This window comes from Neofelis nebulosa, chromosome 6 (genome assembly GCF_028018385.1).
Source record: "Neofelis nebulosa isolate mNeoNeb1 chromosome 6, mNeoNeb1.pri, whole genome shotgun sequence".
Taxonomy (NCBI): Eukaryota; Metazoa; Chordata; class Mammalia; order Carnivora; family Felidae; genus Neofelis; species Neofelis nebulosa.
In genome coordinates, this window is record NC_080787.1 from 135,980,350 (window position 1) to 136,006,079 (window position 25,730).

General features: G+C 38.4%; 1 protein-coding gene across 7 annotated transcripts in view; it reads left to right on the plus strand.

Annotated features, from left to right (window-relative positions):
• Positions 1-25,730, plus strand: part of ADGB (androglobin) — a 164,331-nt gene that overhangs the window by 83,391 nt on the left and 55,210 nt on the right. For all 7 annotated transcript variants that reach the window (XM_058735558.1, XM_058735561.1, XM_058735560.1 and 4 more), the window contains 9 exons: positions 755-884; positions 8,139-8,172; positions 9,082-9,265; positions 10,235-10,298; positions 13,702-13,804; positions 16,623-16,764; positions 18,110-18,224; positions 20,768-20,935; positions 25,537-25,672. In XM_058735558.1, the coding sequence (XP_058591541.1) occupies positions 755-884; positions 8,139-8,172; positions 9,082-9,265; positions 10,235-10,298; positions 13,702-13,804; positions 16,623-16,764; positions 18,110-18,224; positions 20,768-20,935; positions 25,537-25,672 (1,076 nt within the window). The remainder of the gene's footprint in view (positions 1-754; positions 885-8,138; positions 8,173-9,081; positions 9,266-10,234; positions 10,299-13,701; positions 13,805-16,622; positions 16,765-18,109; positions 18,225-20,767; positions 20,936-25,536; positions 25,673-25,730) is intronic.

The window sequence follows — 25,730 nt, forward strand, 5'->3', positions numbered from 1 at the left end:
GTTCTAGAAAATTTTTACAGCAGTGCGTTGACTGATAGAGATACTTCTTCAGAGTACAGAAAGCAAGTCAAGGTTTTTAATATGAAATAAAAATTTGTTATTGGATGTAAATTGATGAGATGATGAAATGAACAAAATCAGAAATATCTCTTGACTAAACTGCTGTTATTTAATATACAATGCAATGGCATTAAGCCATGAAAGAGAAGGGAATCTTACCATTTATGACAACATGGATGGACCTTGAGGGCATTATGCTAAGTGAAATAAGGCAGTCAGAGAAAGTTGAATACCGTATGATCTCACTTAACATGTGGAATCTAAAAATTCAAAAACAAAAACAAACACCCAAGATACAGAGAACAGATTGGTGGTTGCCAGAGATAAGGGGTGGCTGGCATGGGTAAAGGGGGGGGGGTCAAAATGTACAAAGTTCCAGTTATAAAATAAGTAAGTCATGAGATGTAATGTACAGCATGATGACTGTAGTTAACAATATGTATTGCATATTTGAAAGCTGCTAAGAGAGTAAATCTTAAGAGTTCTCATTACAAGAAAAAAATGATAACTATGTATGGTGATGGTTGTTAACTAGACATGTGATCATTTTACAATACATATTAATGTAAAATCATCATGTCGTACACCTGAAACTAATATAATGTTATACAGCAATTATGCCTCAATAAAAAGTGCAGTTATAACTTTAAGCAAGACATTAAGGTAACAGAGGTTGTTTTTTTTCTTTTATTAGTCATTTTGTACAATATTTTATCAAGAAAGGGGTACCTCCAGGATCTGGTTTATCTTCCCTTACTGAAAATGATGAAACCATCACCTTTAGCCAGCCAGACTTAATTCAGTTGACAGGAACAGTATCTCAGGTAACTATGTTACTCTTATTATTGGCCCAATTCTTAATTATAAATGTTTTTTTCTTAAATTGTGAATTATGTTATACACCAAACAATGTATGACATGCATCTGAACAGAATAAAGAATACCATGAAAATAAGCTTTTTACATATCTATCATCTAGATTAGAAAATGCCATATTCATAGCAGTCCCCTGCGTGTCTCTTCCAGGTTGCATCTCCTCTCTGCCATTCAGAGTTTGTCATTAACCAACCTCATACTCTTCTAATTTTTCCAATTATGTATACGTTTATAAACAATCTAACCTTAGTTTCATTGCTATATAATTTTATCTGAATGGATTCATATTAATTCTTCTGGGACTCCTTTCACTTAACATCAATTCTGAGATTTGTCTCTTGCTGCGTGTCACAGTTCATTCAATTCATTTCACTGGTTGAAGGTATTTAATGGATAACCAACCTACTGTTTTTTTTTTTTTTTATCTTTCACATTGTTGATGGTTATATTCACTGCTTCATGTTTCTTTTTTTTAAATTTTTAAGTGTTTTTATTTATTTTTGAGACAAAGAGAGACAGAGCATGAATGGGGGAGGGTCAGAGAGAGAGGGAGACACAGAATCTGAAGCAGGCTCCAGGCTCTGAGCTATCAGCACAGGGCCCAACGTGGGGCTCAAACTCATGGAGTGTGAGATCATGACCTGAACTGAAGTCGGACGCTCAACCAACTGAGCCACCCAGGCGCCCCGCTTCATGTTTCTTACTATTGTAAGCAGTAATACCATGACTATTCTTTGCTGTCCCTGTATGCATGTGTAAGAGTTTCCTTAGTTCCAGGGTTTGTAATCTTTTACGGACGATGGATCCCTTTGCCAATTTTTTAAAAACTTTAACACACAATGACAACTAATCTGTGTCTGCGTATTAGTTGATTATTGACGATAGGGAATAGTGGAAAGCAAAATAGCTGTGTGTGTTAGCACTGTGAGGACACACAACTTTGCTGTCTGGGGGTGGAATGACTGCTAAGTATAGTTGCCTGCTAAGTATAGTATGATTGGGCAGCTACAGGTCATGAGAGTATCCATAGAGAGTAAGATGTAGCCACTTGAAACCTGACAATGGGCCTCATAACTGTGTAATTTCAGAGTACTGATCAACACATGTGACATTTTAGGATATTTGCAATTCTTTTTTTTTTTTTTTTTTTTTTTGCAATTCTAATGATACGTAGGGTACTGTGACTTCTTTTGTGTGTAAAGTCACAATTATTGTTAACAACATTGTGACTACTCACCTGCATTGATAAATTGATAATGGAGGAAAATGCTGAACTTGGGTTAAAGATTAATTTTTTCAACCATCCATGTTCACAGATTCCTGAAATCTTAACAATGAGTCCCAAAGGACACTAGGCTAGGAATCCCTGCTCCAGGATGTGAATCTGGCAGTATAATTGTTGGGTCATAGGACATTTACCCATTTAACATCACAACAAAATGCCCCCAAATTTTCCAATACAGGTGTATCAATATCCACTCCTGTCAGCCCTGGATAAGAATTTTCTTCACACCACATCCTGGCCAACACTTACAGTGTCTGATATTTCAACTTCTGCCAGTGTGGTGGCTGTAAAAAGGTAGTTGTTGTTTAAAAGGTAATATATTAACATGTTAAAAAATAAAAATACAAGGCATACATTAAGAAGTCTTGTTTCCATTCATGTACTTCTCCATTTTCACTGCTCTGCCCTCTGTAGGACACTTTCGGTGTTTCTTTGTGCAAATGCAAAGAAACACACAATAATCCATCACCTCCCCTTTTTCTATTCAAAATTTAACAAACAAAAAAGTTTCTACTGAATATGTACAGGCGAAAATTTCATATCTATACCTAAAGAGTGTCTTTATTCTTAAAATTGCATAATATTTCATTATGTGAATGAATCACAGTTCATTTCTACCAACCTCTATAGATGGCATAAGATACCTTGTGGGGCAGGCCATTGCATAGAGGTAAACAAATTTTTTTAGTATTAGTTGAAAAGCAGACTAACAAATGAGAAATCTTGTAAAGAGAATGAATAGATTTTTCACACTTTTAAAGTTTTTCTATAAGTTTTAATCTATTCCATGCAGTATTTTTTAAAAGTCAAAAAATACCCAATACCTAAAAATAGCCAACCTGTTTTACTCCTCCTCATTCCTTAGTCTTTCTCTCCAGAGTCAATCACTTTTATTTTATTTGTGTTTCTTCTGGTGTTTATCTCTGCATTTTTTTTTTTTTAATTTTTTTTTTTTTCAACGTTTTTTATTTTTTTTATTTTTGGGACAGAGAGAGACAGAGCATGAACGGGGGAGGGTCAGAGAGAGAGGGAGACACAGAATCGGAAACAGGCTCCAGGCTCCGAGCCATCAGCCCAGAGCCTGACGCGGGGCTCGAACTCACGGACCGCGAGATCGTGACCTGGCTGAAGTCGGACGCTTAACCGACTGCGCCACCCAGGCGCCCCTGCATTTCTTTTTTAAAACTAGTTTTCTTTCTTTCTTTCTTTCTTTCTTTCTTTCTTTCTTTCTTTCTTTCTTTCTTTCTTTCTTTCTTTCTTATTTTTTGAGAGACAGAGAGAGACAGAGACAGAGAGAGAGAGCATGCATCAGGGGAGGGCTAGAGGGAGAGGGAGGGATGCAATCTTAAGCAGACTCCATGCTCAGTGCAGAGCCCTACCCAGGGCTCTATCCCACAACTTAGAGGTCATGACCTGAGCCAAAATCGAATTGGCCTCTCAGTGGACTGGGCCACCCAGATGCTCCTGTATCTCTACATTTCTAAATAGTAAGCCTTATGAAGGCAGAGACGATGATTTTATAATACACTGTTTTTCTTTCAGCACTAGTGAAAATTCCTAGCACATGGCAGACACCATTATGTGTTTATTGAATGATGGGATTTTGTTATTTCTTTATCTATCAAGTTAGATATTATCCCTTGTTGTGGAAGATAAGGATACAGTACTGTCTTCACTCACCATCACACACCTCTGCTTTCTTCTCTCTTCCAGGTTTTTTTTTTTTTTTTTTTTTTAATTCCAGAAGTCTTTGTTGAATTGATATTCTAGTTATTTAAGGATTATTACTGTGGAGGCAAATACAAAACATTTCTTACATAGATTTTTGTACAAGCTAATTATGGTGTTTTTTCATTTGGTTACTTTTTTTTGTTTTCAAGTTTGTGTGTTTGTTTAGGGAGAGAGAGAATGAGTGTGCAGGAGCAGGGGAGGGACAGAGAGAGAGAATCCCAACCAGCCTCTACACTGTCAGCATGGAGCCTGATGTGGGCCTGAGCCCATGACCATATGATTATGTCCTGAACCAAATCAAGAGTCAGACACTTAACTGACTGAGCCACCCAGGCACCCCATCATTTGGTTACTTTTCTATGACACGTTAGTAAACCTTCCCAAATAATGAGTGAAAGAAAGAAAAGAGAGAAAAGAAAGGAAGGAGGGAAGGAAGGAAGGAAGGAAGAAAAGAAAGAAAGAAAGAAAGAAAGAAAGAAAGAAAGAAAGAAAGAAAGAAAGAAAGAAAGAAAGAAAGAAAGAAAGAAAGAAAGGGAGAGAGCAAGGAGGGAGGAAGAAAGGAAGGAAAAGAAAATCCCTCTAAAGACTATTTGGCACACAAACACATTAGGTTTTCTTTAAGTGCCAGTTATGTTCCTGGAGACACCTCCCCACCCCAGAATCCTTTGCTTTCTTCCTACAGTTCAAATGAATGGAACCTTACACCCATCATCTTGAGACTTCCTTTTGTCTCTCTGTGATGGATTTCTTGTTTTCTGGAAACTATGTTTCTAGGTTAAAACCTGATTTTGGTGAATTGCATTTTCCAAAACTTCTGGGAAAAGATTTATGAGAATTGGAAATTATGAGGATTGATATGCTTGCAGTTATCTATAATCCACCATCAACCTGATTTACATTTTGGTGGGATATAGATTTTAGTTTAGAAATCATTCCTTTAGAATTTTGAAGTTCTTCCTTAATCCCTTTCCTTAAAGTATTTCCTTAAAGTGTTCTAACTTTAAGCATTGGTTTTCTTTTTCTTTTTCTTTTTAACTTAACCGAATGTCCCCTCCCCCCTCCCACACATGCAAAGAAGAATAGTTAACTATGTTAACTGTGTGAGGGGATGAATTTGTAAATTATGTTGATCTTAGTAGCATTCTACAATGTATTTACAGAAATATAAGCATTGTCCTTGAGAATACACATGACACTGGGATTCTTGATCATTTGTATGTGACTCTGCCATCTCAAAGACCATCTTTTCATTCTTGGAATAATTAAACTTTGCAGTGATTGGCCTTGGTATGAGTCTTTTTCATGAACTGTGCTGGGTACTCCACGAACCCATTCAACCTGGATAATTTCTCCTAATAGTGTTTCCTGGAGGATTTATTCAGTCTGGATGATTTTTCTTAATACTGTTTCTTGGAGAGTTCCTTCTTCTCAACACAATGTTAAGTACATTCACATTGCTACGCAACCGATCTTCAGATCTTACTTCATATTACAAAACTAAAACTCTATACCCATTAAACAATTTCTCATTTCCCCTTCTCTTGGTCCCTTAGAACCACCATCGTACTTTGTCTCTATGAATTTGACTACTCTAGATGCCTTATATAAGGGGGGATCATACAGTATTTATATGCTTGTGACTGGCTTATGTCATTTAGTATAATGTTCCCACAGTCCTTCCCATGTTGTAGCATGTGTCATTCATATGTGTGTGTGTATATATATGGAATAGTATATAATATGATGGAATAGTATATATACATATATATGTATATCGCATGGTTTATTCATTAAGCCAACAATGGACACTGGGTGAATGATGCTAATATGACCATAGGTATACAAATATCTCCTTGAGACACTGCTTTCAATTCTGTTGGGTTTTTATCCAAACGAGGACTTGTTGAGTCACATATTAAATCAACTTTTATTTTTCAGGAGCTGCAATACTGTTTTTCATTTTATATTCTCACTAGGAGTGCACAAGACTTCCAGTTTCCTCACGTCCTCACCAACACCCATGCCTGTTTATTTATTTATTTTTTATAACAGTAGCTATCATAATGGGTATGAGGTTGAATCTCATTATACTTTTGATTTGCATTTCCCTAACGATTAGTGATGTTGAGTATCTTTTCATGTGCTTGTTGGTCATTTGTTTATCTTATTTGGGTAAATATCTACTTAAGTCCCTTGCCCATTTTTTATTTATTTATTTATTTATTTATTTATTTATTTATTTATTTTAACGTTTATTTATTTTTGAGACAGAGAGAGACACAGCATGAACGGGGGAGGGGCAGAAAGAGAGGGAGACACAGAATCGGAAGCAAGCTCCAGGCTCCAAGCCATCAGCCCAGAGCCCGACACGGGGCTCAAACTCGCGGACCGCAAGATCGTGACCTGAGCTGAAGTCGGACGCTTAACCGACTGAGCCACCCAGGCGCCCCCCGTTGCCCATTTTTAAATTAATTCGTTTGTTTTCTGTTGTTCTTTACATAAGTTCTTTATATATTCTTGATGCTACCCTTTTCTCGGATGCATCATTTGCAGAATTTTTCTCCCATTCTGTAGGTTGCACTGTATTGATTATGTCCTTTGATGGATAGAATTTTTTTTATTTTAATGTAGTATGTATTTTTACATTTGTTATTATTGTGTAGTATCACAACCAAGAAATCACTGCAAAATCCAATGTCATGAAGCTTTCCCCCTAGGTCTTCTTCTAAAAGATTTATAGCTTTAATCTCTTTGTCTTTTGTGTTGACTTTGTCATCCAAACTTTCTGTTGAATTTATTCTACTTTCTTATTTTCAGTTTCTAAGAGCTCTCATTCTTGATTGTATTTTTTTTTTAATTTTTTAAACATTTATTTATTTTTGAGAGACAGAGCACAAGTGGGGAGCGGCAGAGAGAAAGAAGGAGACAGAATCCGAAGCAGGCTCCAGGCTCTGAGCCCGATGTGGGGCTTGAACTCACAAACCGTGAGATCATGACCTGAGCTGAAGTTGGAAGCTCAACCAACTGAGCCACCCAGGCTCCCCTCTTGATTGTATTTTTGGAGACATTTCTTATTTGATAGATGGATATTCTCTTATCTGTCTAATATTACCAATTTCAAAAATATATCCTATATAGTTGTTTCTGTTTTCTCTTAATCTTTCCACCCACACCCTTTAGTTTCTTTCTTTGATATAAGACTCCTTCCTTAATTGTCTGGTGATACTCTGCTGCATATATGTGTCTAAAGAATTTATGACATTAAAGAGCTGCTGATTGGAAGTGGCTTTACAGAATGGCTAGAGCTTGTCAGCTGATAGGGTAATTAATTTAGGATAATTGGGGGTAAATGAGGTTAATTTGGGACTGGGATTAGCTCCAAATGTAGATCTTGGGGTTTTCCCCTGGCTCTGGTCAGTTTCTCCAGTTTAGAGTCCTCTAATCTCCCTCCTGGGGTGGACTGGGTCAAAGGCGTTGGTATACACTGATCCATAAGTGTTATTGAACCAAGCAGCACAGAGGAGCTGAGAGTTCAAAGTTCAGCATGTTGACTTTCACTTAATTCCTCTCCTCTTTGTATAGTAGCTTCTCCTGTTTCCCACGGTACCTGTGAACCCAGATCCGGAGATTTCTCATTTAATTTTTCCACATGAAGCCATTTCCAGAGTTCTGTTGAGGCAGAAGAAAGCTAGATGCTAACGTTGAAAGGATTTAGGGCAAAGTGGGGATTTGTTCTGTTCCTTAAATAGACATTTAACCCTTTCCTGTGTTTTGACATGAGCCCATATCTCATTCTCTCTGTCTCAGATGCCTGCTAATTGTTTCAGGGGCCCTAAGGCATGGATGGGCTTGCTTCTTGGATAAGGATAAGGATAAGGATAAAGATATTATTGTTTTAATTTAAGTTTTATTATAAGGTTCGATTATTTAAGAAACTCACATATTCTTTGTTTTAATGTCACAAACTTAAACCCTCAGCCAATTATTTAATTAAATTCACATCTTTGAATTCTAAGGTTGAAAACAAAGTTTCTGCTTTGCCATGTTTTAGTAACTATTGCAGAAATCTGTTTCTTTAATATTTAAAGACAGTATTAACTCTTTTAAAAGCATTGGTGCTTTAGATAACTAACATGTTTTGTTGAATTTAAAAATAGTTTCTTAATGTGTTCCTTTCAATTCACAGGGAAACATTACTTCGCAAGTTATACCTGGAAAAGGTAAATTCATAAACTTCTCATGACTTTGAAAAATATCAAAGCACAAAGGGATCTCTGTTTCTTGACAGCTCTTAACTTCCCCTTTTCCTGGCTCTCAGCAGCCTGTCTCCAGTGTCTCCTCTGATGTGTTGAGTTTAATCTACTCTGGGCTAGAAAACCCTGATAATCTCACTGGTTAAATTCACACTTGGAGTCAAAATAAAAGATGATCTGATTAAGGGCCCACGAGTACAGTTCATGTGTTTTAATGCAGGCATGTGATGATCAAAGTGCTGAAACCATTGCCAATTCCTCAGTTCCTAAATGAAGACTTGGCCAATCCTCACATCCAAAAAAGCATTATGTGGCACGTGCATATGTAACATTTTGAGTCAAGAAGTCTGTAAGAACTTTGTGACATTACTTGATAGCCATAAAACAAGATACAGAAATGACAGACTATGAGGTGCCATTAAGTGGCTCACTGAAGCACGTTTATTGCAATGGCTTTCTCAGGTTGTCCTTTCTTCTGTTGCGTGAGTCTTATAGGAACATGTCTGCCTATAGTAGATTTTAAATACACTAGCTAATTTTAAACAAACTAGCTAATAACTGTATAATCTGTGAAACTGTTGTAACTTTATAATCTGTGAAAAATGTGCATACGACTTTATGAAAGTGATTTCAAAAGTTCTTAACACTCTGCTATGTGTATGAGTTAGGATTAGACTCCCGAGTGTATGAAAATATGTCTCTGCATGAACATCCCCAAATCTGAGGCTTGCTGTAAATGATTGTCTCAGGAAATGGGTTTTTTTCTTTCAAAAATAGGCTTCAATATGAAACTCCCTCTATAACTTTCCATACCTCAATAACTTAATATTTAACAACATAGGTGCAATTGACATGTTTGTCTTCTGCTATGCACAGAAGAGCTAACAGAACTTGGATTAAATGACACAGCTCATCAAGGTGAAGGACTTAGTTTGGAAAGAGATTTAGTCAGCCAGATGACAGCAACACAGGAAAAATCACAGGAGGACCTCCCAACAATAAATAATAGCATTTCTAAAGAAATATGGTTAGATTTTGAAGACTTCTGTGTATGCTTTCAGTAAGTATGAACTTTTTGTGTGTATTAAATGTGGTAGATATATAAGCCATTAATTTTTAGCTATCATTTAAAGGGATTAAACCAATATTACTCTGGCATTGATATAATAGCAACAGAAACTGTTAGAAAGAAAGATCGATGAGTTGACTATCCACATAGAACATCAATAGCCGAAACTCAGGCCAGTTTCAGGCCATCATCAGAGACTTACTTATTGATTAAGATGAAGACTGTTTATTCACTAAGAGAGATCATTTGTGTCCCTTTAAGACAACTAATTCAATACAGTTGTTATGATTTTTTTCCCAGCTTTATTGACGTATAATTGGTAAATAAAATTTTAAGATATTTAAAATGTACATGGTGATGAATTGATATAAATACACATTGTGAAAGACTCTTCCCGTTGAGTTAACACATCCAACACCTCACACATTTACCAATTTGGGGGGACAGGGTGGGAACATTGAAGTTCTACTCTCTTAGCAAATTTCAGTAACACAATCCAGTATTATCAAGTTTAGTCACCCTATGGGATGCCTGCGTGGCACAGTCGGTTAAGCGTCTGACTTGGTTTTGGCTCAGGTCATGATCTCACAGTTTTGTGAAATTGAGCCTAGTATCGGGCTCTGTGCAGGCAGTATAGAGCCTGCTTGGGATTCTCTCTCTCCCCTTCTCTGTTTCCCTTTCCCACTTGTGCTGTCTCTGTCTTTCTCAAAATAAAGAAATAGAAGCTTAAGGTTTTTGTTCTTTTTTTTTTTTTTTTTTTTTTTTTTTAAGTTTAGTCACCATGTTATACATTAGATCCTCGGACCTTATTCATCTTATAAGTGAATGTTTGTATCCATTTACCAACTTCTTTCTACTTTCTACACCCACCCCTGTAATTATTTGATCCTACGATCCTAATGTGTTGTACTAGTCTGTTGCATATGATGGCAGTAACCTGTTATAAATAATGTTTTCCAGGAATATATATATTTTTCACAAACCAAGTTCATATTGCCTTAACTTTCAAAAAACAGAATTCAAGGTAAATATATTATTATCTCCTTTCCTTCTCATGTGTAAGTTTGTGATTAAATCATGCTAGTGAGAAACACCTTCAAATCTATCAAGCATTTCTAAAATTATGATTATATTAAAAAAATCAATTCTTAGAGTCTTCTACTAATCTCTTATGCAGACAATAAAGCAAAATTCTGCTGCTCATATATCCAAGTATGAGTCATCTGATTATGTTCAGTCCTGAGCTGTGTTATTATGTGAATTCACATTGAAAGTGCTTGATTTGTGAATAAATGAATCACAAATAAATTCGCTATATTTGATTTAAATTGTTTATTGAAATACATACTATTCCTAAAACAAAAGCACATTTTTACTATCATTTCTGCTGTTTTTGCCCATGTTCTTCCCTCTACCTGGAGTTCATTCTCCATCTTTATTGCCTTCATCAGGCTAATGCTAGAAGTCTTTCAGAACAGCGTGAATGTCCTTGACCCTGTGAGACCTCCTTCCCTGGCCACAGAGTCTAAGTCAAGTACCCTGACTGCATGTACTCTGTGTAACCTATGCTTACCCTTCTCCATCCCAACTGCCTGATTGTTTTTCTCTGTGGCCCTCCACCCACCCACCCATTTGATGTCAACATCTTAAGGAGAAAGACTCTGTCCTTTTGTTTACTATTATAATACTGGTCCTAGCATGAGGTAGGAACTCAACAAAAAAAAATATTGAATGAATTAATTAACAAATCTCACATGGAGTGGAATTTTGGGGAAAACTATGAAGCATATTCTGGGAAATTAAATTTAACTGAAACTCTTATGTTGCTTGTATGGGGCCGTTCAAGCCCCCTGCAATAATGCCACATCTCCAGGAGCGGTACACACAGTTGGGGGAAGAAAGAAGTCTCGGAGATGGCTTTTCTCATTGCATTTGTACTAGATGAGAATGCCAGTAGAGAAAACCTTTTTTAGCATTTTTCAGGAGGTGCTTTGCAGCTGGTTGTCTGCTCTGAAAGCAAGAATCAAGTCTGTGGTGGTGCCTGTGGGAGAAGGTCGTGGGGGAACTGGTCAACCTAGCTCTGGAGTTTTTCTATGAAAATACCCAGAGGAATGCTTTGACTTTATGAAAATAACATAACTGCTAATTGGGACTAAGTGGCCCCAGAGATGTGAGAATAACATACAGTTTACAGGCACTTCGCTGTATCTCCACATTCACTGTTGGCAATAATAAAATGAAAGTCATTGATAGGTGCCTACTCTGTTGCCGGCCCTGAACTAGGTTTTTTATTGCATTAGGTCCCCATAGCAAACCCTATGAAAGGACTATTATTATCATCATTTTTCAGGTAAGGAAACTGAGGCAGGTTAAGGCTGAGTAAATTGCCCAAGACCACCACACTGGTAAGTGGCACAAGCATCATGAGAATAAGGTTTGCCTGATGTGAAGCCTGGGACTTTGTCACGAGTACGCCTCTCTCGCGAAGTACACCGGGTTGGTAGCCTGGAGCCAGACTGCCTGGCTTCGAATCCAGGTTTCATTGGAGTGGGACCCTGCCTAAGTTAAGTCCACTTTGCCTCAGTTTTCTTTCCTCTAAAATGATTGCAGTAAGAGCCCATTATCCTAGCATTGGGAAAATAATTGAGAGGATGTATGTAAAACACTTAGAAGAATGCCTACTAAAGGCAAGTGTAAGCAATGTTGCTGTCACTCCTGTCACTAAAGGCACTTTGGTTACGAGTTTTTGTTATACACCACCCTCCTAGGACACATGTGTATCTGTGCAGTAAAATGGCCAACTGATTTTACAAACTGGTGGTAAATATAGACTTTTTTCTCCCTTCCCAAGTCCCAGCTGGGCAAAATAAGATGATAGCAGTTCCTACGAGTCCCTTTATTCCCCCGATTTGTTTTTTACATCAATGATATGAAAAAAACAACAGCTTTTTCTTGGAGGGCATTGGAATTCAAACTTAACAGCCATTAGGATGGCATGGGAGAATGGATTGGTTGTGGGCTCAGGCTGGACATTCCTGATTTTAGTGGCCATAGGTGATTTTAGTGGCTGAGCCTGAGGCCTCTCCCAGCACATTCCATGGATGTCCCATCAGTGTTCAGTGTGTAGGTGGGATAGGTGCTCCCAAGGTGCCCGGTGCTGACACCAGTGCAGAGTTCCTCTGGGTGGCCTCCATGCCCATCCTGTCCCCAAATTCGCAGGCCCTCAAAAATGACAGCAAATGAGCTCTTTGCAGGAACTCTTCCTCTGGCACGCACACTGGGCTGGCAAATCCAAGCTTCTTTCATGATTTTGGATAGTGAATATTTGAAACAACTGTCTGTATCGCCAACATGTCGCAGCTAAAAGGAAACAAACAAAATAGATGTCAAATGCTTACTATTGAAAGATACTGAGGGAAACGATCTTTTAAAACCTAGTTACACTGTATCAAGTGTTTCCAGAAATGCTTGTCATTCGATTAAGTAACAAGCCTGCAGTTTTTACAGTATCACTAGAGATTTTTCTTTCATATTTTGATTGTTTTTATATTGTAAAATACTATGAAAGCTTTTAATGTATAATAACATTAAGTTAATTTAACACACTTACCATATGCCATCAATCAAAATTATGTGGAAGCACCAAGAATTTGAGAGGCAACAGAAGTGCTACAGTCTCAAAGACCAACCTTGGAGTTGATACATAGATAGACCTACTTTTGAACTTCAGCTCTGAACTTGCAAGCTCTGTGACGTTTGGAAAGTTACTTACTCTCTTTGTGTTTCAGTTTCTTCATCCATGATTATGGATATTAATAGTGCCCCTATAGGATGGATTGAGATCATGTGCACGTAACCCTTCCGTGGCTGTCCTTTAAGGGAAGTTCTGGTTTTACTCAGTACTCTCTTGCATCGTCAAAGCGAAAATCCAGTCTGGTTCATTAGTGTGTGTTGGCTATATTTCTAGAGATCTTGTAAACAAAAGGAAGAAAGGGTTTATATCACATGCCATCCTATAAAATACCTTGATACATCCCCATTAGACATTTCCATTCTTTGCCACAGTTGCTTTGTGTCCTATTTATCAGAGATCTGTGTTTTCTGAGTATTGCCCAGCCTCAAGCCCAGTCTCCTCCATTTGTTATTTCTGAAACAAGCATATCCCTTTTCTTCACTCGTGGAGAAGAGCTTTGACTCTCTCTGATAGGGAGCCAAACTCACACAGGTCCTGTAGACCCAGCTTCTATAGACTATTGCCAGCATTTACTCAGTGTGATTTTCTTCCTATCATTAAAGCTGTAAAGTACTTACTGTGGTGTCTAGAGCACAGTAGGTTCTCTATAAATGTTAGGTAAAATTATTAGAAGTGTGAAATATGGCATTAGTTGACTAATATTAAATTCAATGATTTGTCTGATTTCTCGCAGTTCTCAGATGAACGCGTGTCCTACTATCTGTTTGTGGATAGTCTGAAACCCATTGAACTGCTGGTTTGCTTTTCTGCACTGGTACGATGGGGAGAATCTGGAGGTAAGAGGGCTTTGAGAAAATTATAGTCTTAAATCCCAGCTCACTTTCATTCAGTCCAGGGGAAATACAAGATTTTGGGGCTTTGGATGAAGGAAACTATTTCCTCTCCAGAGTCTGCAAGAGAGTCACCCTCACACCGCCTCCTAGGATGGTCTTCCTCCTCAGACGTCATGGGTTATGCTCACTCTTACCACCTGCTCCTCTCCTTGTTGTGGTCGCATGTTCACCTCTTCAGCATGACTAGCCACTCTGTTTTTCTTTCCACCTTTGCATGTCACCATTCTTGAGTCTTTCAAGATCTGTTGAAAAACATGCACTCTTCCTTTGATTTGACAATTCTGAAGATCTTTTCCTCCGTCCCACCCTGGCCTTTGTTTTCATGATTACACTTTAGAACTTACCTGCCAGTAACTATATCATCTCAAGCATCCCCATTTCAAGCTCTGACTACACACCTGACTCTCCAGTCCACTTTCTCTAGAACCCTTGCTTCTACAATCCTTTGACTCCACTGGGACTGCCATCCGTTGACCCTCCCACTTTTCCCTATTCATCTGTCTCCTCGTGTCCTTATTTCTCTCATCCCCCAGTTTCCATGGCCTGTTGTTGTAATTGTAGCCTTGGACATAACCTCAGCGTGATTGCTCATCTTTACCCCCTCAGCTTACTGTCTTGGCAAAATCCCAATACTGGTTGAATTCAGCCAATGAGCTCTGTATCTTATGTGTGGTGCATCAGAGCACTGATGAATGTGCACCGATTGGATGTGACTGGAGAAAAAATAACCCTATCAGCTAGCCCCACTTTCAACTGAGGGCCACGGATTTCAAAATGACCCCCTAAACACTGCCAACGCTTCCCTGGTTCATACATTCCTCACTCTCATCCTCCTGGACGACTATCTCAAACCTTCAGATCTTCTAACAGCTGCTCTCATCCTTGTGTATTTTCAGCTGATGACCTTGCTGCTATTTTCACTGGAGAGAGAGAAAAAATCAGGAATGACCCACTTCATCTTTCCCATAATGAATTCTCCCCAGTTCTAGTCACCTTCCCTCCTGCTCATGGATGGACTGTTCTTGCTTCTGTCTGAAGCCAGCTCTTTGCACATGTGCATATATGCACAAAACATCATTCTTCAATTCTTTGTCCTGTTTGTTAAAGTTAAATCTGTTTATTTCAAAACAGATTAAGAAACAGCATCCCCCACCCCCATCAATCTCATTACCTATGAGGTTTTTAAAAATATTTATTTATTTACTTTTGAGAGAAAGAGAGAGGAGAGGAGGGGCAGAGAGAGGGGGGAGGAGAAAATCCCAAGCAGGCCCCACATGGGGCTCAATCTCACGAACTGTGAGACCATGACCTGAGCATAAATCAAGAGTTGGACGCTTAACCAACTGAGCCACCCAGGTGCCCCAACTATGGTTTGTTTTTAATCATACCTGTAGTTTTATTTTCAAGATAAATTTGGCTAAGCTGATCACACTTTCCATTTTAAGGAAAATATGCATAATTGAAAGTTTTTCTGATTTTGATGAATAAAATTCAAAATACTACCTCCTATCTCAAATGAATAAATGTTTTTACTGGATTACCAAGATCAATCCTACTAATTCTATGTAATCCATGAAAAGCTATGGCTTTTATAGAAAAATAAAAGCCTAAACAGCAAAATCAAAGCATCTCTAATTCAAATTTATAATACCTGGCACTGTGGAGGTTCAATAAAAATTTGCTGAATGCTGGATATTAAATGTTCTGCCAACTTTGATGGCAGGCCTATGATTTTCTACCCAGGTATACCCAGCGGTTAGAACAGGGTCTAGTGTGTATCAGTGAGCAATAAATACTTGTTGAATATTTCCAAACTTCATTGGTATAAGCTTAGTGTATCTATTAAGTAAGAGCTCCTAAGCCATACCATGTCCTAAAACATTGAAATTCTATGTGTGTAGAGGTGTTTCAAGTCATGTTGTTCTCTTATATCCTCAGTTTGAGTATTATCGGGAAATAGGGTAAAAATATAGGGTAATATAAGTTCTGGAGATGTAATATACAGTAGGGTGACTATAGTTAATGATACTATATTATATATTTGAAAGTTGCTAAGAGAGAATCTTAAAGGTTCTCATTACAAGAAAAAAAACTGTAATTGTGTGGGGTAATGGATGTTAACTAAATTTTCATAACCATTTCACAATATATACATGTATCAAATCATTATGCTGTACATCTAAAACTAATACAATGTTGTGTGTCAAGTTTGTTTCAGTTAATTAAATTAAATGAAATTAAATTTTTTAATTTAAGAAGTGTTTTGGCCTTAGCTACCCATGAAGAATGCCTGATATTCTTTATTCATTTTCAGAGGAACGCTAAATGCTAAAATTAAATTTTTGTTACTGATTTGCTATTTCTACACACAATTAAAGCTAAGAATCCAAAGTAAAAACATAAGCAATAGGATATTTAGACTTCGCTTGAGCCCTATCTTAGGAGAACCTCTTAATTTCCCAGATACGTTTCCTCCACCTTTAAAATTGCACCCAGAGGGATATTGTGATTTCTGCCACAGATCATAAGGTAATCAAAGTGATGGGGATGATTCTGAGGAGGAAAATGGGACAGAGAGGAAAACCTGAATCCCACTTCATATCATTTCCAGTAATTATCTCCCCAGAGTAATTTCTCTGGGTTTTATGAATATTTTCAGAACACCTCTAATTCCTGATATTGTTAGTGTCATTACTAGGGTCGTGAAGTGAAGGCCAGCTATACTCTCACAGTCAAATTTTCGTATTTTTCCCTTCCTTAGCTTTAACAAAAGACAGCCCCCACGTAGGGCCTGGACTGCTTACAGCGGAATCCCTTTCCTGGAAATCTCTGGGGCCACGAGATCTTGTTTTGAAGATTCATACGTATGCCACCAAGGCTGCGGTGGTCCGGCTGCCTGTTGGGTATGGAGTAACTTCATTTTTCCCACATGAAGAACTTTTTGAAGACTTGTAAGCTACTGGCTACCTGATAATTAAACAATATGGGATATAGGATATGGTTTCTGAGAGTGATTTCGTATGAAACAGATCTATCATTATGATTCTTGCGAAAAATAACTCCACGAGCAAATATATTAAAGAAATGCTGTTCACCGAATCTCCATTTGGAAGACCCATAATTGTCAAAGATTAACAATTTCTTTAGTAAAGAATAGGGTTTAAATCAGCATTTCTTAAAATCAATGTATCAAACAATCCTTTTTGTTTTCTTCAGAATCTTACATGCCTTGGCAAGAATCATGATTTTATTTAAAAACAGACTTTTTTCCCTATCAGTCTATAGTTTTATCTTGTGTTTAATATTACCTATAGCTTTATTTTTAATTAAAATAAACTTGGCTCGGCAGATTATATTTTCCATTTTAAATAAAATATGCATAATCGAAAAATTTTCTTGATTTTGATGAATAAAATTCAAAATATTACCTCATATTTCAGACGAAATGAATATTTGTACTGTATTTCCTAAGATCAATCATGTTAATTCTATGCGATCAATGAAAAGTGATGGCCCTTATGAAAAAGAGCAAAGCCTAAACAGCAAAATCAAATGCTAAAATAATGTATGGCAAGCATCCAATCTTCTCAGGAAATAATAAATTTTAAAACTTCAATATTTCTCACATCCTACCCTGAAAACCCTGGCATAGAGAGGTTCTTCCAGAAGTCATTACTCTGAGTGCTAATCCATTAAGACAACCAAGAACAGGAAATTAATAAAGAACCTCCTTATATATATCTGGGTGTTTCCCTGCAGGCCTAAACTATCAACATGTATGTTTTGAACACACTCTAAGTGCTCAACAATGGGGGGAATGAGTGTCCCTGCTCTCGGTGACACCGCAACCCTGGTAGGAAAGACACAAACAACACACATAAAATTATGCATCTGTGGGAAAGTGACTATGAAATCTACAAAACCCTATACCACTGTGAATTATTCTTGTTGGTGAAAAATCAGGAGTCATTTGCACTGGGACTGCAGCGTATGGGAGATTCCTCCAGCATGTGCAAGTTCCTCATTTAGCGTAACTATGTTTTATGTGACTAATGAAACATAGATTCCATGATCTGTGATGATTCTTTCAGAGTGAATATCCAAAAGTCTTTATCCCACCAGAGTTAAAGAATTCTACTCTCAGTAATGTCTGACTTCATTTGAGCACAAGCTGTCATCAAACAACCAGCAGAGTCAAGGACTACAACGGGAACCCCTGGGTCCTCATATATTGTCTATTCTCTTTAGGAGACATATGCTTCTCTTCACCGCATACTCCTCCGTGGGGCATTCCATACACATCTGCAGCATGGTGACTTTTGTCATTGGGGACGAAGATGCCGTGCTACCCAACTTTGAGCCGGTAAACTTTAAGCAGTTGTGATTTTCTTGGTGCCTTATTTTCAAAGATTTTGAACTAAATCATAGGCCTATTATTTGTAATTCAACTTACCCATGTTTTACCTTTTAAAACTGTTAAGTATATTCTGCAAGAAATTCTCCAAAATGACACGTACAATAAATAGCCTACACTCTGCAGGAATGCAAAATAATTTTAGCTTTTCTCCAACAACTGCATTCACTTCTGCTCTGTGGAATCCCCTTTCACCTCTACTAACATCACAGGTAGATCCCATAGCATACTGGTCCTTTGGAATGTATAGAGGATCAGTACAGTCCTTTCCATTACAGCTTGAAATTCTGGTATCATTGACTCCTTTTACCCCTTCCTCAGCCTAAGAGATTTGGAGCATTTGTCTCTGGGATTCAGGGAAAGAGGATCCATGGAAAGTGCTGTCACTCTTGTTCATCTCCTCTTTTCTTGGCCTCTTCTTAGTTTCTCTTACACCACTGTTCTGGCGGTGTCTGAAAGAAGAAACGAGGTAAATGCAACCGGCCACTCCCCTGAGGTCCTGTCTCAGTTTTAGATGTCCTCTAAAAGGCATCCCATTTAGATATGTGGGCCTCTGCTTTGGGGGGACCAATGTGCATGGGGCATTCTCACTGCATAATTCAGTTTTACACCATCCCCCCATCCCATCTCCATGTAGCACAGCCTCTTATTAGGGAGGCGAGATCCTCTCAGCCAGTCGATAACTCTCTTGGCGAAGGTAGCATTAAGATGATTCAGAAGCAGCTCTTTTGTGCTAATGTTGCTGTGGCCCAGACAGGCTCAGTCACGGATTCTTGCCTCTCTAGGCAGAGATTGTGCAGGATTCCCCTGAGGGCCTCCTCTCTGCTGTGCTGTCTCTCTCCAGTCCTCTCCCTCCTGTGCAGTAGAAGAAAGATCAGCAAGCCCACCTTATAAGTACATGTCTTTTATTCCCTTAATTACGTTTATCCTGCTTTTTTAAATTATTTTTTTCATCTTTGTTTTCTTTTCTTAAAAAACAATTCTGCTTTAGGTAGTATGGATTATCCAGTCTGGTTTTTTTTTTTTTTTTTTTTTTTTTTTCTTTAGATGACTGGACTTCGTAGGTGTCTAGTTATTTTGATCTGTGAACTCATCTTTCCCTGGGGTTATAAATTCCTCCATCTTGTAAAACCTACTGGGGCTTAAAGTCAGGCCCTATTATTCTTCAGTTCGAATGAGGAAGCAAGAAGCGATAGACCAGTCCAAGAGCAGAAAGATTCAAGCTGCTCAGAGCCGTATGTGATCACTCCCAGTGCTGCCTCTTGACCAGATAACTTTTCTGGTCCTGGCTTCACCTGAGGGGGAAATACCATTGAGAAGAGGCTTTCTGTAGGCTTTGGGAGGTTGGGGAGAAGGTAATAGGATAGTAAATGAGTTGAAGGCCGAGTTGGTTGTGTCTGTCTTCATCAGTTCGCCCCACACAGTGAATTGGTACTGTCCAGGTATAGCTGCAGGCCCATTCCTCAAAACTTCTGCAGGGAACCAAGGGGCATTATGGCAGCATGGTACTCCCTAGGAAAGGGGGCAAAAGTAGACCTCACAAGTTTTTGTTCCCACTTCACCCGCTCCGTGCTGTCTCAAAGCACCCTCTACTCTGGGCAGCTCCTCCCCTACCCACCAACTACCCACCACATACCAATCAAGATAATCTGCAAATGCCTTAGGTTTCTCTTTCTCTCTCTCTCTCCCCCCCATCCCTCACTCTTTGGTTTTGACCTACAGTTTTGCAATTTGACATCCAATTCCTTTTTTTTTTTTTTTTCACCAGCCTTATTGAGGCAAAAGAGTCAAGCAAAATTGTAAGTTATATAAACTCTACATGCTGGTGATTTTGTATACATAAATATTGTGAAAGGATCCCCATCATCTAGTTAATTAACACAACCATCACCTCACCTCACGTACTTATCTTTTTTTTTTTTTTTTGTGACAACATTCAAGTTCTATCAACAAATATCAATTCTGCAATATGGTGCTATCAACTATAGTCACTATGGTTTACATTTAGATAGATCTTCAGACCTTGTTCATATTATAGTTGAAGGTGTGTACCCTTTTGCTAATCTCTCCCAGCTTACCCCCTTATCTTTTTAATCTTCATCACTATCTCCCTGAACTCTTCTCTGCCCATTGGTTCTCCAATCCCACACAATTTTGTCGAACTAATTCCTAGACACCTTCAGAACTAAATATGGGTATTAATACCATGGAGAAATGTCCCCTGGCTCCCAATGTGAGGTAGGTGTTATTCCTATGTGTTCCCACTACAGCAGGAATCATATCCCTTATTTTATATCTTTGAGATCACAGCCCCTAGCAAAATGCCTTGAGCAAGTAAGCCCTTCACAAATAACTGTTGAATCAACCATAGAGAAGAGGTTTAATATATTAACAGAAACTAAATTTTTGTAAGCTTAATTACACTTAAGTAAAAAAACAAAAACAAAACAAAACAAAAAAGTGAGGCTGGCTGCTTTGCTTTCCCTTCACAGGAGAGCTACCGATTCACAGAGCAATCTCTAACAATTTTGAAAGCTGTTGGAAATGTGATTGCTAGTTTCAAAGATAAGGCTAAACTTCCTGTGGCTCTGAAGGATTTACAAACAGCTCACTACCCTATTCCCCTCCACAATAAAGAACTAACAGCACAACACTTCAGGGTAAGTATGTTCAAGTTATGATGTTCCTAGAAGGATACTTTCTGTTTGAAAAAGATATATCTTATATTAGGTGATCCTCCAAATTTAGCCTTTAAAAAGATTTACATGTATTTCAAAGAGGAAGAGAGAGAACTTGCAAGTTTTCTAAAGTGGTGTCTAAGAAAAAGGGAGGGAAAGAGTGTCTTCCTTTATTTTCCATAGAGAGAATTAAGCCTGCTTTTGTTATTTGTATTTGCCCTTACGATACCTTGTATTCTATCTGGGCAACTCTACTTGGGACACAACACTCCCAATGGAGAACTGCTCACCTGGGGCATGGGTAACCTACAAGACATACCTGCTGTGATTTACTCTTGAACCAGTATGATTGCCTCCCTTCAGTGAACTCTGTCATCCACTCTTGAAGGTGATGGCTCTAAATGGCTTAAAGTGGTATCCACAAGCTCTGAAAATAAGCAAATGATTAAATCATCATATGACAAGAAACCTATGGTCTCCACTGCTACAATCAGCCCTAAGGCTGTAGTTGGTATGCAACATCTCTCTCCTCTACTACTCATTCTAGATTTCCCATTCTTCCAGCCAAAGCATCAGCTGTTCTAGTTGCCTGGTAGGTGACCTAGACCTTCAGTCCTGGTGGGTACAGGACCTTGATTGCCTTACTCTTTTCAGGCTGTGACTAATCATTCACTGTGGAAGCACCAAGATGTATCACGACAGGGATGCCTGGGTGGCTCAGTCAGTTAAAGCGGCCAACTTCGTCTCAGGTCGTGATCTCACGGTTCATGAGTTCTAGCCCTGCATCAGGCTCTGTGCTGACAGCTCAGAGCCTGGAGCCTGCTTGGGATTCTGTGTCTCCCTCTCTCTCTGCCCTGCCCCAGCTCGTACTCCATCTCTCAAAAATGAGTACACATTAAAAAATTTAAAAAAAATATCAAGACAAATTCAGACATAATTCTTCCTGTTCTCATTATGCAGCAGAAACCCTAGTACTTCATGACAATCAGGGTAAATTCTTCCTCCACCCCGTTATATTAGTTCCTTTATCCCTATTTGTATATCAGGATGAGGAGCACAAAGCAAGAAAGCGTGTATCATAATTTAGGTTTATTGCAAATCATACCATGTTCCCTGATGGAAACATTCCTTGCCATCCATCCCTCGGAATTAGGTTCTCCAATTTAGCAAACTACCTGTTGGGACAGAGAACATTAATAATTGCAAATGGGCCACTGGAAATAATGGTGAGAGAGGCCAACCCTACTTCTAATTTTGAATCCCAGGCCTGCATATGTTAGCTTTTACAGATATAGCACTATGTTAGTCTTTGGTCCTGCTCATCTATACCGTGCCCTGGAGGATACTGTGTCAGTTCTGCAAGGTATCATCTACAGGCTGGCTTCTTAGCCGAGGCTTTTATATGCCATTCCACTTTACCAGGAATCTTATACACTCTTCCTATGGTATATATTAGGGCATTGAGTCCCAGACATTTCTCAGTGGTTAACTCTTCTCTGTAAAATGCGACCCTTGGTTCAAGGGGATGTTAGGCTGGATCCAATGCTTGTAAATCAGATTTTCTGTAATTTCCCTTGGTTAATGGTGCTGACAGAGGCACCAAGGAAAGACAAAGCAAACTCATCATTGAAGTAGGTGTCAATTCTAGTAAGGACAGTCACTACCCTTGACAGAAGCCCGCTGGAATAAACTTGCCACCAAGTGGCTGACTGGAATCCCCAGAGGATGATATCACATTAAAGTTTCTGCTACCAGCAGGTTAGACAGCTAAGCATGGGTGAAAAGAGCTCAAACTATTGGAACCATTCATAGTTCCTATCCCTGCCATCAATATTACTCATTCATGAGCCTGTTGTTGCTAGGTCAGATCTGATATGTAAGGAAACTTTGTGCATGCATCGTTTACACATCTTGATAATGAAACATTTTTATATTTTTAAAAAAACGTTTCTTTTTTTTTTCTTTTTAATGTTTATTTATTTTTGAGAGACAGAGCACGAGTGGAGGAGGGGCAGAGAGAGAGGGAGACACAGATTCCGAAGCAGGCTCCAGGCTCTGAGCTGTCAGCACAGAGCCCGACACGGGGCTTGAACTCATGAACCATGAGATCATGATATTACATAGTTAATGTGACATTGTTTTCAAAGAGCCATGTCCCATAAATCAATAGATTCCAAATTTGTCTACCATAAACAATTCCAGATAGATCAGGTACAGCATTCTGTAAGTGACCCATAGATAAGGACTCTCTCACTAGAAAATAATATCAGTGTATTACTTGATAGGTCTTTCACTAGCATGTTTAAGACAGAAATGGGCCAGGTCATCTGTATTTCCGTGGGATGCTCACATCTCCTACAGTTCCTTCTCTTTCTTTAGATCCCTATCAAAGTTTATGGCCTTCTAAGCCCTCAGTACATGCAATGGAATAATATTCCCCAAAGCAGAATGTGCTAGCACCAACTCCAGAGAGGACCATCAAGTACTGGCCTCTTTCTTTGTTGCAGGTTCTTATCCTTTACCTTACTGGGGATGTCTCAGGAAGTCTCATCCTCTGGATCCCTAAATCTCCACTGATGTAGTGGATCCATGAATTTGTGCAGTGTTTATTCTCCACTCTCTAGCATGCCTGTGTCTTAATCAGGAAGTCACAATAATGGCCCCTTTCTGCCCACAGGTAGCACAGAGTAATATCCTGTAGAACTCCCAACATGATCAGAGACTCGGCTCGCTCAAACGTAACAGAGAGGAGGAGTATTAGCATAACTGTGTATTTTTCTTATTTTTACATTACATGTTGAAATATTTAGGACATTTTATTAGCGTATCACAGAAAACACATCTAACTCATTTAAGTCATAACAAGTAGTGGGATGTGTTAATTTATGAAAAAGATACAGGGAAATCTTCTTGATAGGAATGACTCAGTGAGGAACTTCAAAGAGGGGATAGATAGCCCTTACAACTTACCTTCTTCATTTTGTTTTCTCTTATCCACATGGTGTCTCTATCCCTAAGTGCATATCCTGGAAAAACTGGCTCCTGATTTATATCACTTTTCCATATGAGACCAGTTTAGAATGTCTTCATCCTGATTTCAAATTAGCCAGAGTAACACTGATTTGCTTAGCTTGGGTTAGACGACTGCCTGCAGGCTTGCCCACCATTGTCAGCTGATGGGGCAGCTGCAAACACAGATTGTAACATTAGGTCCCTGTCTCTCAATATATGGGGAGGGGTGAGGCGTGGTCAGAAAATATAGACGAAGAAGGAAGTACAATAGTCATATGCCTTTGAAGGGCACTGTGTTTCACCAATTCAAAGATGTATGTTTCTTTTCACACTTGAACATCGGGAGGAAATCACAGTGTGTCCTATAATTGGTGGTTCCTTACAATCACTGCTGGCCAGGTGGCTTTCAGAATTCTCCGCATACACATGGACTTGTTCATAAGGGTTCATATTGTCACCACTTCGGAAGAAATGTGTGTATTGTTTGACAAAAGCCTGATCCTTGGGGGAAGAGAATTAAATGATATTATTGAGCCTCTCAAAGAAACATGAAAGGAGAAAGATTTTCTCCACACCAGACTGAGCACCCCCCAGGGCACAGGGAAAGAGAGAGAGGGAGGGGAGTACCTCAATAAAAGCTACCTTAAACAGTGCCCCAGGTGTGTTATATAATCCACCAAGCACATTACTCCCTACGGACAAATAAATAGCTAAAAGTAAGCCAGCAACAATCTGCTGGGGCTTGCTTATTATTCTTAGTGGCATGACTGGATAAATGGAATCCCTCAGTATATCAAGATAAAAGCAACGAACAATACAAAATCATGTAGGAAAACACGAATGTTAAGTACTTTCAAAAAGTGATTTACAAGAGTTTGAATATGAATGTCTTCAGAATACTTAACCAACTTATGTAGATTATTTCGTTTTTTCATGTATGTTTAAGTGTGATATATGATGAAAAAGCTCTGTGTAAGTAAATCTAAAAAAGCTTTTTCAATAAGAAGTAAATACTCTTAGATGGACATAAGAAAGTGATAAAAATTCTAAACAGCATGTTTTCTTCTTTGGGAGCACATGAAACCATAGTGTGCCTTATAGCAAATGGTGTTATAGAACCAATGAAATATTGTATTTAACTTGCTGAAAAACAAGGGCCATATTTTTCATCTTACACTCTATCTCTTCAACCTGTTATATTTTGATTGAGCATACATTATAAACATTGTTGTAGTGATTAAGTTTTATGAAATTAGAAACAGTCAGATGAGGGACACCTGGCTGGCTCAGTCAGTGGAGCATGTGACTCTTGATCTCAGGGTAAGGGTTCAAGCTCCACATTGGGTATAGAGATTACTTTAAAAAAATTTTAAGAAAATGAAATAGATGATACATAATTTTGAGCTCTTACTGAGTGAATGACATTTGGAAGTCTTCTGTTATATTGTGCTTTTGAAAAAATATGTATTTTTTATTTTTAGAGTATCTAAAGTTCTTTAGAGCCTCTCTGGCTAGGTCATAGCATTTTCTTGGCTTAAAAAAAATGTACTAATGTATTTTATCTTTTTCAGGTTTTTCATATTTCTTTATGGCGCTTAATGAAAAAAACTCAACTAACAAAACCTCCTCCCAATTTTAAGTTTGCCTTTCGTGCTTTGGTTCTGGATTTAGAGTTACTTGATTCCTCCATGGAAGAGGCCTCTTTAGGTACTGAATAATTTTAGATATTTGTTTGACAAAAGAATTTCTAGCCTTATATAAGATG